Genomic DNA, 14,193 nt, shown 5'->3' with positions numbered 1-14,193 from the left:
AGAATAAGTTTGCCTCTTTGTTTTGATGTTTCAATGTGTTTTCCACCTGAAACTGGAGTTTTCTAAACTGCTCACTCCCTGCACAAAAGTCCATAGAGAAAACCAACGATTTTACATCATACCACACAAGAGTTGTTGATGCCCTGCTGCCTCCATCAGTAAGTCCAAATGTGTCACAGGATGACTTCAGTGTTTGAAATCCTTTATTCGGAGTTACTCGAGTGACACAAACGTGCCAAACGAGGCAGCAGTAGATCAGCAGCTCCTGTGTCCCGTCAAGCTAAAAACACTGATTTTCTCTATGGACTTTGGTGCGGGAAGGTGGACACTTGCAAACTTGAGTAGCCAGCAGGAAAAGGCTGTCTAACAGCTTAAAAGGTGTCTGACATAAGATGTTGTAGACTTAAGAAGGTGTAGATTTTATTACATGAGCCTTTGATTAAGTAAAATCTGTTTTTAATTGTTTCCTTGTCTGTGCGGACACACTGTACCACACCGGTTCTGAGAGTCGGCAACACAACCGCACTTCAGAAAGTGGCAACACTGTCATCTATTATCCTATGCTGCTTCCTGTAGGTTATTAGACTGTAACTGTATCAACTGTATCTGGGTTACATTTACACGGATGTGAGGCATAAATCCTCCACTGTGACCGCAGTCGTGTCAGAACTTGTTGTAACGGCTCTGTATGTGTGAACACTAACTATACCACAGAGTTAACCCTGTAGCACGTCAGTCAAGGGTGTCATTTGTTCATTTGTTTTTCAAATTAAAAGGAAAAAACGGATAACGAGCATTTCCTATTTCGTCCAGTTTTGATTTCTCCATCTAACGCAAGGTCGTGAATCACACGGTACAACAATCATAAAACTGTCTGCAAATCAACATAACATGACATGACTGATTGATTTGTATGCTTTTTGCTGGAAGTAAGAGGGTCATAAGTTAGAAAGATATTCACAGATTCAAACTTCCGAACTTAAATACACTTTGTATTTGGTATTTTGTTTAAAAATTATAAAAAAAAACATGGTGAATGGTGTAGTACAACCTGCAGGAGACAAGTGATGTTTTCATAAAGTTTGACGACACTACACTGTATTATTGTGACGTTATTGACAATGATTACTAATAATACTGAACTTTCCATTTTACATTTGAGCACAATATTGGAAATTGAAATTTTTTTTTTGAAAAACACAGATTCACTTCTCTGTTGTGAACTGCTTCAAAATCAATCAAATAACATTGGCTTTCTTTTCCTAATTTTATTTAAACTTAAATAAACTTTGGGCTCATGGATAATGGGATGAACCTATATTTATAGTACTTGATAATAATTATTAATTGTCTGTGAAATTCTGCTCTCTCTGCACTGTCATAATATGTAAATAAGTGTTTGTCTAGTTTGACCGCATGCTTGATTCATTTAGCTGACGAACACTGTCTCAGCACATTACTTTGTTTGTAGTCAGCTAAGTTGTTTGTGAAACCATGACGCCGAGGCTGCAGGAACACAAGTGAGGGTTGTCCCGTTTTTTTGTCCGCATCATGTTTGGTCTCTTTGTCTCCGTGGCCATCGCTGCAGTCAAATGTTTTTTCAGGGGAATGAGTGTGATGTTTTGTTGTGTGTTGGGATGCAGGGAGGCGGGGCTTATGGGGAGTGCAGTGAAGGCATCTTTGTTGACCACATATAAGATACTAGTGTTTGGCTTGGCTCCTTCTTAGAGTGAAAAGAGAGTCTGTTTCAGTGAATGTGTGTGTTACTCGTTTGTGTGGATCATTTCGTGAAAGCTCTTTTAATTAAGTCTCAGTGTGTGTGTGTGTGTGTGTGTGTACATTTAGTGCTATAGAGCTATAGTATATATTTTTTTTCTTTCTGAAGTTAAAAAGATAAAAGTGTACAGTCCAATACAATCCAAAAATCCTATATATCACATCATGCTTCACTGTGTAAGTAAAAAATCAGCTGAGTCAGAGGCTGTTTATTTCTCTTTTTTTGGGAGAACAATATTTGTTACACAGTTGGAGAATTATGTCTTTGAAATGACTTAACACAAATGTGTTGTTAACAGCTTCATAGTTCATGAATGGTCTAAAATGACTGTATCGGACTAAAATTGGTTTCGGTAGATAACGCTGTTGTATGGGACACAAAAAGTGGCATTGTCCCACCTCTTAACAAAATATCAATGCAAGTGTTGGAGAAAATCAGGCTAATAATAATGACAATCAAGCTAATAACAATGCTATTCTTATAAATGTACTCTGTTTTGTATTGTTTCACATTGATGGTGTGTTACCGATGACTTTGCGTTGACAAATGTTTGTGTGCTACACTAGGATTGTCTGAAAAGTTTGTGTTGTACTGTGCTACAGTAGAGGTCGTAAATTAGCCTTATTAGCCGCACATCAAGAGACAAGGGATCAGCTTAGTGGAAGCGTGCCACCTGCATGTATTTGGAAATCACCCAAAATGTCAGGAAAATAAAGCTGAGAAGTCTCAAAACAGCTTACACAGCAACAACGTAACCAATCAGAGAAAGAGGGGGCAAACCCTCCCCTTACAGGTTTAAAAAAAAGACAAGGCAGCTAATCACAATTAGGAAAGCTTGACCCAAGCTTATCGTGGAAAACACCTAATGAGTGATAACAAAAAATAAGGGTCAGGGAAGGGGGGGTGGCCCTTTCCCAGAGGATAAATAGAAATGCCCCACGGACTGTTAGTCAGTGTACTTCTGTACTCTCACCTTGGTGTTTGATTTGTGGATCCAGAATTAAATGGACAACGGCCTCAACTCTTTATTATTTTTGCTTCATCAATAGCTGATGTATCAAGATAGAGTTGATTTCCTCAAGAAACCCAAAAATTGTTTGTAATACATGTCCACAAACCAAAGATACTTCCCTGCCATATGGAGGACAATGTGCACATTTTTATTTTATAAAAACATATTTATATATATTTTAAACACATGATTCTGAGATCACAAAATAGTAGTAGGAGTAGTAGCTGCAGCTCTAACGCTGATATAGAACATATAAGTATTACACTGCAGCCATTGTAATTTGTTAAATGTGGTGGTTTCTAATTGCAATTTCAATTTAAAATGATTCATTGTTCAGCCCTCTCTCTGTCTGTCTCTCTGTCTGTCTCTCTCTCTTACACACACACACACATGCACACACACCGTCCATGCCAACAGCTAATGAAGGAGTGTCACAGACAGACAGTCTGGGCAGAGGGAGACATGCACGAACGAAACAAAGAGAAAGGGGAAGCGAAGGATTTCTGTGGAATGAAACTAAGACGTGACATCGTGGAGGAAGAGAAATCAAAGCTTATCAGAAACGTATCGAAAACCCCTTTGAAGATGCAGACACTTTAATGAAAAAGCCGCAAATGTTTGTTGGAGGTGAATAAAACTGTTGTGAATGTGGAATTGTTTGAGACAGAAGAACAAAGAAAATTAGGGATGGGCTGCAGTGTCCCCCCTCCCCAAACCACCTGCGTCTGCTCACCGTCAGACAAAGACAATTATCCAAAGTCATCTGATCTCAGCTTCAGTTTTGGGGGGAAATATGTGAATGTATGCAAGGTTATAAAAATGATGTTTAAATTTTTTTTTTGGTTAAAATTAATAGGAATTAAGATAATTCCATCAATATTTCAATGGAAATGTGTCTTAAAATAACTGCATAAAGGGAAACTTAATTTTATATTATGATATAGTATTTAACTGCATTTGTATACATAGTTTACAGCTTTTTTCTGCTTCCTTGTTATTAATTCTGTTTATTACCACCCTTTTTATACACTGCCGACTCGAGAAGTAAGCAGTGTTCTTTTTAACCTACTATTTCGTCAAATAATATGAACATTTCTCTAAATGTTTTAAGAAAAATAATGAATTTTGCAGGAACAACAGAGCTGTTTGTAGCTTTTTAGGGATTTGCAAGATACTTGAGGGTACTTTCCTCCTCCTCTCCTCCTAACGCAGCAGCGTCCTGTATTTTGGTTAATGATGTTGCAGGAACACGTGTCAGAGGAGAGCGAGCTGTTTATAAAAGGAAGAAGCTGTAAGAGTGAAAGAGGGATGGACAGACACATCAGACAAAGAGGAAATTGGTCAGTAACAAAAAAAAAAGGAAGGCGTGAGCATGATGATGGCTGTTGCCATGGTGATTGGGGTCAATGAATGGTTGCCATGGAGCTGCTTGGAATTCTGGGAAGGGGATATTTTCATGTGTGTGTGTGTTGTCTGAACTTGTGGGTGGAGCCAGATGAAAATGTCCTGTATATACATTATAAATGAGTTTACAGTGGAAGTCTGTGAAAGACAACACACGCACAAAGAAAATGTTTAACGGGTAAAAAGGTCTGGACAGAAATATCTGTCCACTGATAATTCAGAGAATGATGACACTTAAAGTGTTTCCTTACAGTTGCCATGGTTACTGCTTATTGATGCAACTGCCGTGTGACAGCAACATGTTGATAGATATATTCGACAACCACAGATACAAATACAACCATGTCACCCACGACATGTCTGTTCTCAGTCTTCTGTAGCGTGTTATATTAACTGGACGTGTCTCATTCTGTGACTTGCATTTAAGACATAACATGTTGAAAATGAACACAATTATCTCCCAAGTACTTGTTAGTCGATTAAGGTGTAATCAGCCGATTATTATTAAATAAATAAAAAATATATATTATTTATGTAAGTTTACACATTTGTGTCGTCAGAAACTTGATAAATGCTGCACTAAAACTTGGTAAAGTTAAAGGTTAAATTATAAGTTTCATGCTGCTTCATTCATTTAATATTCAGGTTGATTTTTTTGCACATGCACACACACAAAGTACAAACTGGAGAAACAGACCATTAATGTTGTTCAATAAATGTTTATTTAATGGAAGCAAAAATTATTTTCCACCCCAGTGGACAATAACGACATATTCTATTCTATTCTATTCTATTCTATTCTTCTCTAGTGTGTGTGTGCTTTGCTTTATAATCACCTGATGTCAGTGCAAAACGAGGTCACAGCTCATCACAGCCTGAACTGCTGAGTCAGCTTTCAAATAATAACTGTTCATCCTGTACTAATCTGTCCAGGTAATGCTATGTATGTCTAGATTAGAACAATCATTTTCATGCATTTTAGGTCAGTGGGTCAGATTAGGCAGCGCCAACAGATCAGGTTGACCTTAACCTAAATCTAATCTAGGACACACATGTCCGAAGTTTAGAAATGATCAACCTTTCGTTTAAGCAGCAGCAGTGGCAACGTTGGCCATTCAAATCATGTTATGCAAATATTCCTACACAGAAGTTAACCCATCAAATCACATTTATGTGCTGAACTCTAACACCACACAGTCCAGGCTGAGGTCTAGGACAAGGTTGTTGTCTCCCATTCCAAATATTTTGCTGGACAAAATGCACCCAACATGGCTGTCATCACATTAGCATTACTTTAGCAACATTAGCAACGCTTGCTACATAGTTAGCCATGACAAACATTGCTCTGCTAACCTCTGATAGCTATCTTTAGCACAGAAGCGTCAGGTGACGTGTGAGTCAGTTGTTAAACTTGATGAGATGCCGCTATCGTTAACAGCTAACCATTTAGTTTGTTTTCTGCTCATTGAGAAGTCAATCCGACCTTAGTGGACTATAATTTGAAACTTCCCATTAAGGACATGTACATTTGTACTTCTGAATGCAACTGGAAATCTGACGACAGAGCAAAGTTGTAAAATATGAAGTGTAATTTTATATTTGTAATTAATTTTTTAAAACCGTTTAAGTTAAACTTAATTTATAGTATTATATAGAATTGAACAGCATTTTTTTTTAAATGTGTATGCATATATTACATCTTTTTTTTGCTTTCTTATTATTAATTCTGTTTATTATCACCGTTTTTATACAGTGCTGACTCGAGAAGTAAGCAGTGTATAAATCAAATCTTTAATCTTGGTATCTCATGCTAGCCATTGTTACATTTGTATTTCTGAATGGAACTGGAAAGCACCATGACTGAGGCTTCATCGGCTATCAGAGGACTTGTTGGTCTTTCCGCTGCTGTTCTCCTGGTTGATGTGAATGTGATGCTTTGTGACACATGGAGTCTGGAAGACATGGAGGCTCAGATGTGCAGTATCTCTGGGCTGGAAGCCTTGCCATGTGGATTTGCGTGTGTGCGATTTGCTCTCGTGTGAGGAGATTGGACTGGATTGCCACGCGAGCTTCACGCTAGAGTACACACACACACACACACACACACACACACACAGCGTGAAGGGCCAGAGAAATGTGGATGCTTGTTGGAGCTGATGGGAGAACACGTGGAGCAATTGCACGTGAGGATCCCCTTCCCCCCTCACTGGTGATGTCAGACTGTGTACAGTATGTTAGCACTGGCTGCAAGTATGAGCACACCCCCCCTTCTCCATCATCATCACCATCACCATTACAACAGCGAAAATGAGTTTATCTAATCTTTAAAAACACACACACACAAAGCAGGCGGCACTGGAACACAATTTCCATCTACATGTAACCATTATGTCTCGCCACGTTACCCATAATCCTCTGTGGGAGTCAGTCTTAGGCCATTTCGCTTTAATCCCATAACTCTCTAATGCATTCAGCCTGAGGAAAATGAATAGCTGAATATGATATACTACAGGGGTGGTGGTGAATAAGGACAAACATACACTCACACTCACTGGCCACTTTATTAGGTACACGACAGGACAATAATAAAGTGACAGGAGTAGCATCCTGTGTGGTCTGAAGTCTGAATCTGCTTTAATGGTTCAAACTGTGATGGTCCTCTGTAAACAAGTGGTTACTACTACGAGTTATATTTTCGCCCAGACAACTGCTGCTCACTGGATATTTTCAGTCCAGTCTCTGTAAACCCCAGAGATGGTCGAATGTGAAAATTCCACTAGATCAGCAGTTTCTGACTAATAGCCAATAGCCGTGCCACATTCAAAATCACCTTCCTTCCTCATTCTGATGCCCACTTTAAACTCCAGCACATCCTCTCCACCGTGTCTATACGCCTAAGTGCAGTGAGATGCTGCCATGTGATTGGCTAATTAGATGTTTGCATTTAATGTATTTCATATTTGGACATTTTACACTACCCTACCTTTATTCAGTGTGCTGTGTGTGTACTTGTATTCATATCTCTTTTGACCTTGTGGGGACATTTTGTCTTGGCCCCACAACTTAAAAGGGTTAAGACCTGGTTTGAGTTATGGTTACAATTGGGTTTAGGTTAGGGTTGAGTTAAGGTTTAAGATTGGACACTTAGTTGTGATAGTTAAGATTGGGGTAAGGGGCTAGGGAATGCATTATGTCAATGATGTGTCCTCACTAAGACATAAGAACAAGAGTGAGGGTGTGTGTGTGTGTGTGTGTGCTCTGTATTTGACTATGTCTATCCAACTTGGGAATTAGCTAGTATCTAAATCTGGTACAAAGCATCTTTCTTCTTCCCGAGATGAACATAGTTTGTACACTCTACACAAATACATTTAATAAATCCACAACTAAACAAGCGGTTGAACAGGTGTACCTAATAAAATGGCTGGCATGTCTGTACTCTTCAAACACACACACGATTGCCTCTAGCTCTGATTTGGCAATTTTCTTAGTTTACCGATTTTAGAAAACGATCAAACCCTCAAACAAATCTCCCAGCTGAGAAAACACTTGAGAGTCCAGGCCGGGACCAAAGCACAAAACCAACACTCACATTTTTATTGTCCTGCAGTTAAACTCTAACGGCCAGAGCATCGAGCGGCTGTGGTAAATGCAATCAAATGTCAGCGAGTACTTATTGGCAGTGTGTGCCGCAAGAAACACGACACGCTTGTAATGAGCTTATCCTCTACATTGAACAGCTGTTTGACATTGAATGTGTTTGGTTCAGAGTGACTTAATGGAGAACATGATGCATGTTGGATCTGACTCCCTGCTTAGGGGAGCTGTGCTATGCTGTGTGTATGTGTGAGTGTTCATGTATTTGTGGTTTTGTGAGGATCAAACATTGTATATACCATACAGAGTCAGGACATTGTGTCTGGTCCTCACATCTTCAGAGGATTTTTTGGGTATTAAGAACTGGTTTTAGGGTTAAGGTTAGACATTTAAGGTTAGGGTAAGGGGCTAGGGAATGGATTATGTGCCTATGTGAGGGTCCTCACTATGAATGAAGTACAAATATGCATGTTTTTACTTGTATTTATATCTTTGTGAGGTCCAAAATTGTACAAACCTGTGATTGTGAGGATATTTTGACCTTGTGGTTTTAGGGTTATGGTTACAAGTGGGTTTAGGTAAGGTTAAGGGTTATGTTTAGGGACTGTGTCCTCACTAAAATAGTGTGTGTGTATGCTTGTATTTGTTACCTCTTTAGGACATTTTGTGGCATGACCTTGTCAGGTCAGGACCAGTTGTTGTCATGGGGATCAAAACCTGGTCCTAATGAGGCAGAACATCATTTCTTAGGAACTGATTAAGTATAGGGTTAAGATTTAAGTTGTAGTTACTTTAAGTTTAGAGTTATGCATTAACTGGTTATGGTTAAGGTTAGGGATAAAGCTTTGTTTTAGGCCATCCAAATGAATGGAAATCAAATGAATGGAGTCCTTACAAGGATAGCTGTGCAAACCTGTGTGTGTGTGTGATGTATTTTTAATTTACACACAGCAGAAAAGCAGGAACTGTGAGCCAGTTTGATAGATTGGACTCCATGCCAGAAATTTCTCCACGACACAAGTGCTACAAATTAAACCGACAGCTTAATGAAAATGCTTTAGCTCTCATCACCTCTGTTTTCCCAGCACTAATTCTCTCTGAAACAATATAAATCAGCTGTGTGCAGGCCACACAAGAGCTGCGGTCCAGAGATACAGCGCTGTCTTTATAAACACTGTGTGAGACAAGAAGACAAGTGCAAAACAGCCACAAGTCAAAAATAAGCATCTCCCGGCATTGTACAAATGCTCAGGAGCAGAAAGGAATTCTGGGAATGTTGTTCTTTGGAGCAGGTGGTGAAGCGGCGATGACCCCGCTGTGCACTTCCCATCTGAAGCAGAGACAGTCGCAACCTTTGGAGGGAAGAAAAAAAACGAAACCATGTGCTGCTGTTGTTCAAGGGTTCACATGTTCTGAATGTTCTCCTGTCGCGAATCAGATCAGCTGTCACGGTGTTTTTACAAGTAGAATAGCCGAAGCTGAGGGTGGGGTTGAGCTTGTGTGATGAGATCATCGTCTCCCACGTTTTTTTTTTTTCCTAGTTAACTATCGACATGTTCCAGCACATGCAGGGTGTGACGCCGATTCTTGGCCTGAGCCGTGAAAAATCCAGCTGATCCTGCATGAGCACTTTGAGAATACGTTTAGATTTATTTATCTGAGGAGAAACATCGTGTTCTTTTTACTTTAACAGAGTCACATTCCAAGGAATTGGTGGTGCACTTTATGAGGTACGCCTCTTCAACTGCTTGTTAACACAAATATCGAATCAGCAAATCACATGGCAGCAACTCAACTCATTTAGGTATGTCATGGTTGAGACAACCTGGTTCCCAACTTCCATGCCTCACTTTGCTTGTGTTCAAGACAAACTAGTACACACACTGAAAGAATAAAGTTAATTATTACAAATGTTTATATGCTAAAATAAACAGCAGTTGTAGTTGTAGTTTTTTGTTCCTCTCGCAGTGTATATGGATAAAAAGTTTTCCTTTTTGACACCAAAAAGGAAACTTTGGTACTTTAATGTTTCTCAGACATGATATTTATGGTCACACAAGTGTCAGTAATGCATTGCTTAAGTCATTTAAAAGTGGACAATAAAAATGGGTTTTAAATTGTGTAATACTGAGTTCAAATAATAAAGTGTTTTATTGGGATTTTCTAAATTTAATATGGGAAAATATAATTTTAATAACCTGAGAACCTCAGAGCAGACAAAGCTCTACGTCCCCCACGTGAGCTCTGGCAGCCCCTGTGGGGGCTCAGACCCCAGGTTGGGAACCATGGATTTAAGTGACTGTGAACATGGTATGGTTGTTGGTTCTTGGTGAGTATTTTCAGTAACTTCTGATCTACTGAAATGTTCCTGCACAGTCATCTGTAGGGGTTTTTTAAACAAAGAATTCTTGCGGCTGAATTTTATCAGGTTGCTTGCAATATTTGTGTGTTCTGTCTTCTGTCTTTTTAACCACGGCTGTAAACCAAAGTTCCCCCTTGTGGGACAATAAAGGTCTGAACTGAACTGAAGTACAGAGACCTAAAAAGTGTTGTTTAAATCTGTTTCTGTTTGTCTTATGGAACACTTGGAACATACTTTGGTCATAACTCAACCAATCATGTTTCGTTTTCACCTTTAAATGTCATATAAAGACATTCTTTTTGATTGTCACAAGTTCGCACAAGTTCCTTCAGGTTCCTCTTGTGGGAGTGAATTTGGAAAATCTGCCTTTAGTGTCAGTGCAGCAGTTTCTGTATTTTGTATTTTGTACAGTCATGTTTTTCCTCTGATGTTTGCTTGATGTCTTTGTTCAATGAAATGGTGGAGGTGGTGCATGTGCCAGAAACATAACATGTACAATTTGACTTATTGAGTCAACCTTTGTGCCCCACATGCAAGGACTTACCATAACAACTGACCCTGTAAATGTGGTCATGAGTGAGTGTGTGCGTGTGTGTGGGATTTTTTGTAGGAAATTCTTCGGGGAAGTACGGTAAAAGCTTCTTGTCGAATCCCATTATATTCATATTTAATAAACAACAAGATAAAAACACTAAGTGATAACTTATTAGTGTTGCGTGTTATTGTATTGTTGTTCAGTGTTACCTTCCCTGGTTGCTGCTGGTCGTCTTATGGTTGCCTAAGTAACAGTCAACGTCTCTGCATGATGTCATTCATTGATTTTTTTGTATCTGCAGCTCGGCCGTGGCCACTAATCTTCCAGAGCGATGCCTCTGTCGATGCAGCCATCGAGGCTGACGTTAGACTGTGAGACTGTGGTGACTGATTGCAGTTTGATTGGCAGTGAATGGTGGGAAAAACATAAAGCAGACGAGATGATGCTACTGCTGGGGTTTGAATACAGACAACTTTATTCACACGTCTCTACACTGACACTATTTAGAGCCACACATTTAGAGGCTTCTTTCATTTACGTTCCACAAGAAATGTTCTTCGGTTGGCTGCCCTTTGTTGGTGCAAACCTGGGTCAGTACTGTGTTGCGCTCCCTCTTAGGATTGATTTTAAAATGTTATTATTGTTTTTAAACAGTTTGGCACCATCTTACCTCTCTGAACTTCATGTTTCTTCACACCTCATCCTGAGCTCAGAGGTCTAATAACAGGCTGCTTTTAGATGTGCCAAAATCTCGACTAAAAACTCTGTATTCATTATTATAGCCCACAATAATCATTTTTAGGGCTGCAACTCACATATACTTTCATAATCAATGAATCTGTCGACTATTTTCTTGATTGGCGCCCCCTAAAGGTACTAGCTGAAAAGAAGAAAAACAACAACGACTCTGTGAAGTTTAAATCGATGTTGGAAATACATCTATTTAAATAAATAGATGTTGTGAACATCTTCTGAATTGAATCATTTAGTCATACCGACATACACGCCTCATATGGCACTTCGTTTTTCCCCCCGCTTCACTCTCCGGTCTAAAATCTGGAAAGAAAAAGTGTCAGGAAGGTTTGTTTGCTTAGAATGATGTGTTATTTATATTCTCCTCTGTCTGAATCTCTGGATAATGGTGTCTCATGAGCCTGTTTGAACTCGGTGAATTTCATAAATTCTCTGCATAATAGCACAACAATAAAAAGAAATCTGTCTGTCAGTCACATTGTGGTTTTCTGCTGCTCATCCCGGTGCCGCTACCAAACAAGAATTTGAATCTTTTTTCCATCTGTGGTGGTTTTCAGAAAATGGCGATGCCAATTACGGAGGAGCACGTGTGATTAACTGTGTGGCTTTTGTGTGTGTTTTCTCTGCAGAGCTGGCATCGACGATGTGGAGACGGATGTGGTGGAGATCGAGGCAAAGCTCGACAAGGTATGGACCGCACTGCACAATGTTCAGCTCATTAAAACGTCATATTTGATAAATATACAGCTCAGCGTGTGTCGGTCGCTTTACAGCGTCTGAAACTTCACTGATGTTTGGAAGAAAAATACACAAATACATATGAATGTGTCAGGACGGTGTTTGTCGACTCACAGACAGACATTTGGGTTTTATTCAAAAACCTTAAAATTGTTTGTGTTGTCAGTCACGTCAGCTTGTTTTATTGTGTAACTTTACAACATTTTTGCAAAAACCTTTGGTGATGTTCGTCACGTTTTTTGTGAAGTCATTAACATATTTTTGTGAAGTCATTAACGTATTTCATAATTGTATAGCTTTATAGTGTTTTCTCACATTACATTATGTCATATTTTTCCGGTCATCTTAATAATCATTAATAACATATTTTTGTTACACTCAATCATTTTATGACCTTTAACATTTTTTTAAGGTTAAAACATTTTACAACATTTTTTGTCAGTCATGTTTTTTTGTTATGTTTATAACATATTTTTTTTATTACATTTCATCATTTTACAGTATGTTTTTGTAACATTAGTGGTTTTATCCCTTTTTTCTGGACTAAAACACTAGCTAATCTGCTTTGTGCAAACTCCGAAAATGTGCACAAATACAGACAGATTGGTGCGAGGTGCTGCCTGTTTACATGTACAAAATCTAAAAATCTATATCAATGATACTGTGAATTGTGATTATTTTTACCATGATAACTGTTCCAGAAAAAGTCCCTGTTGTAAGTGATGAACAAGCTGTTTAAATGATTGTGACGCTTCTTCGATGGTGCAGTCTCCAGGTTTATCGATAGGTGCGCGCAGTCACTGCCCCCACTCTTAAATTAGCGAGCCAGTAGGCAACACTTTGACATTTCAGACAAATCACACACCAATCACACACACACACACACGCACACACACACACACACACACATCCCATGATTATTTCAGCCCCTGAAAGGTCATGACCTTCTATTGAACCCTGAGCACTGAAAGATGATTGACTCAGGGAGAGAGAGAGAGAGGTTTCAATCAGGGTGATTTGTTGTTTTCAGCAGTGTGTCCTCACTCCTCACGCTGCTCTGTCACTGAGGCTCTGGAGCTGCTGACGGATGATCTCACAGAGCATGTTTGAGATTAATGACAGCTGACGCTGCTTGCAGTCACTGTCCTAATGGCTGACTCTGCTATAGAGCTGCACAATATATACTATATGGAAAATGTATGCAATATCAACACGGTCAGGGGACAATTCTGTGTAAACTGTATTTATAGCGTGCTTTTTTTTAGTTGTGACGACCACTCAAAGCTACTTTTCACTAGTTTGCCATTCACTCACACAACTTTTTTTGATCACATGTCTTTTTAGCCAGTCACCCTGCAGTTATCACTTTCTATTCAAACTTTAATGTTATTGTGAAGGTGGGATGTAAAGTTCACCTTTGGATTGTAACTACCTGCTCAAAATGCAAGCTGCATCTCATAAGTTCTAACTAGTAACCCTAGGGATGGACTGGCACAAAATCAATATTCGATCAAATCGAACCCTCAACTTTCCAGTTGAAAGACAAGTCACACTTCTGCTGAACCACCACCGTCACATGGAAGTCTGGGACACACACAGGTATTAGTATTAGTATTAGTATCTAGCACATGTGCTTTTATGTTACAGTGTGTGCGGTTAGAAATGAATAAACTGCAGTAACTACTGTCATTTCCTTTGAAGCATTAATAAAGTATCTATCTATTATAGAGAGTGAAGAATTGTTCAGTATATTTGCCTAAGTGTGGCTCTTATGGGCCATTTATAGTATGTCAAATCCTACACCAGTGACTTCTGTTGTATCTGTTTCGGTCGATTAACGCTGCAAAGTCTGTCATGTGGTACCAGATGTGGCATTGTGAGAGCAAGTGGACCCCCATGGTTCTTCCAGTCCATTAATCAACAAATCCTGACACGTACACTGTGCCTATAATGGCCACGTTCAGACCCCGAGGGCTTACTACAGCGGCACGAGATGAGATCAGATTCCCTCGACC

The 14,193-nt window shown here is 39.2% G+C and overlaps 1 protein-coding gene across 3 annotated transcripts in view; it reads left to right on the top strand.

Moving 5' to 3' along the window:
* The window catches only part of LOC131460789 (arf-GAP with coiled-coil, ANK repeat and PH domain-containing protein 3-like), a 74,268-nt gene that overhangs the window by 25,262 nt on the left and 34,813 nt on the right, over positions 1–14,193 (top strand). For all 3 annotated transcript variants that reach the window (XM_058631575.1, XM_058631574.1, XM_058631576.1), the window contains exon 2: positions 12,070–12,127. In XM_058631575.1, coding sequence (XP_058487558.1) covers positions 12,070–12,127 — 58 coding nt within the window. The remainder of the gene's footprint in view (positions 1–12,069; positions 12,128–14,193) is intronic.

Source organism: Solea solea, chromosome 6 (assembly GCF_958295425.1).
Source record: "Solea solea chromosome 6, fSolSol10.1, whole genome shotgun sequence".
NCBI lineage: Eukaryota > Metazoa > Chordata > Actinopteri > Pleuronectiformes > Soleidae > Solea > Solea solea.
Note: the sequence above shows the minus strand (reverse complement) of the source record. Positions and strands in the feature narration are given on the sequence as shown.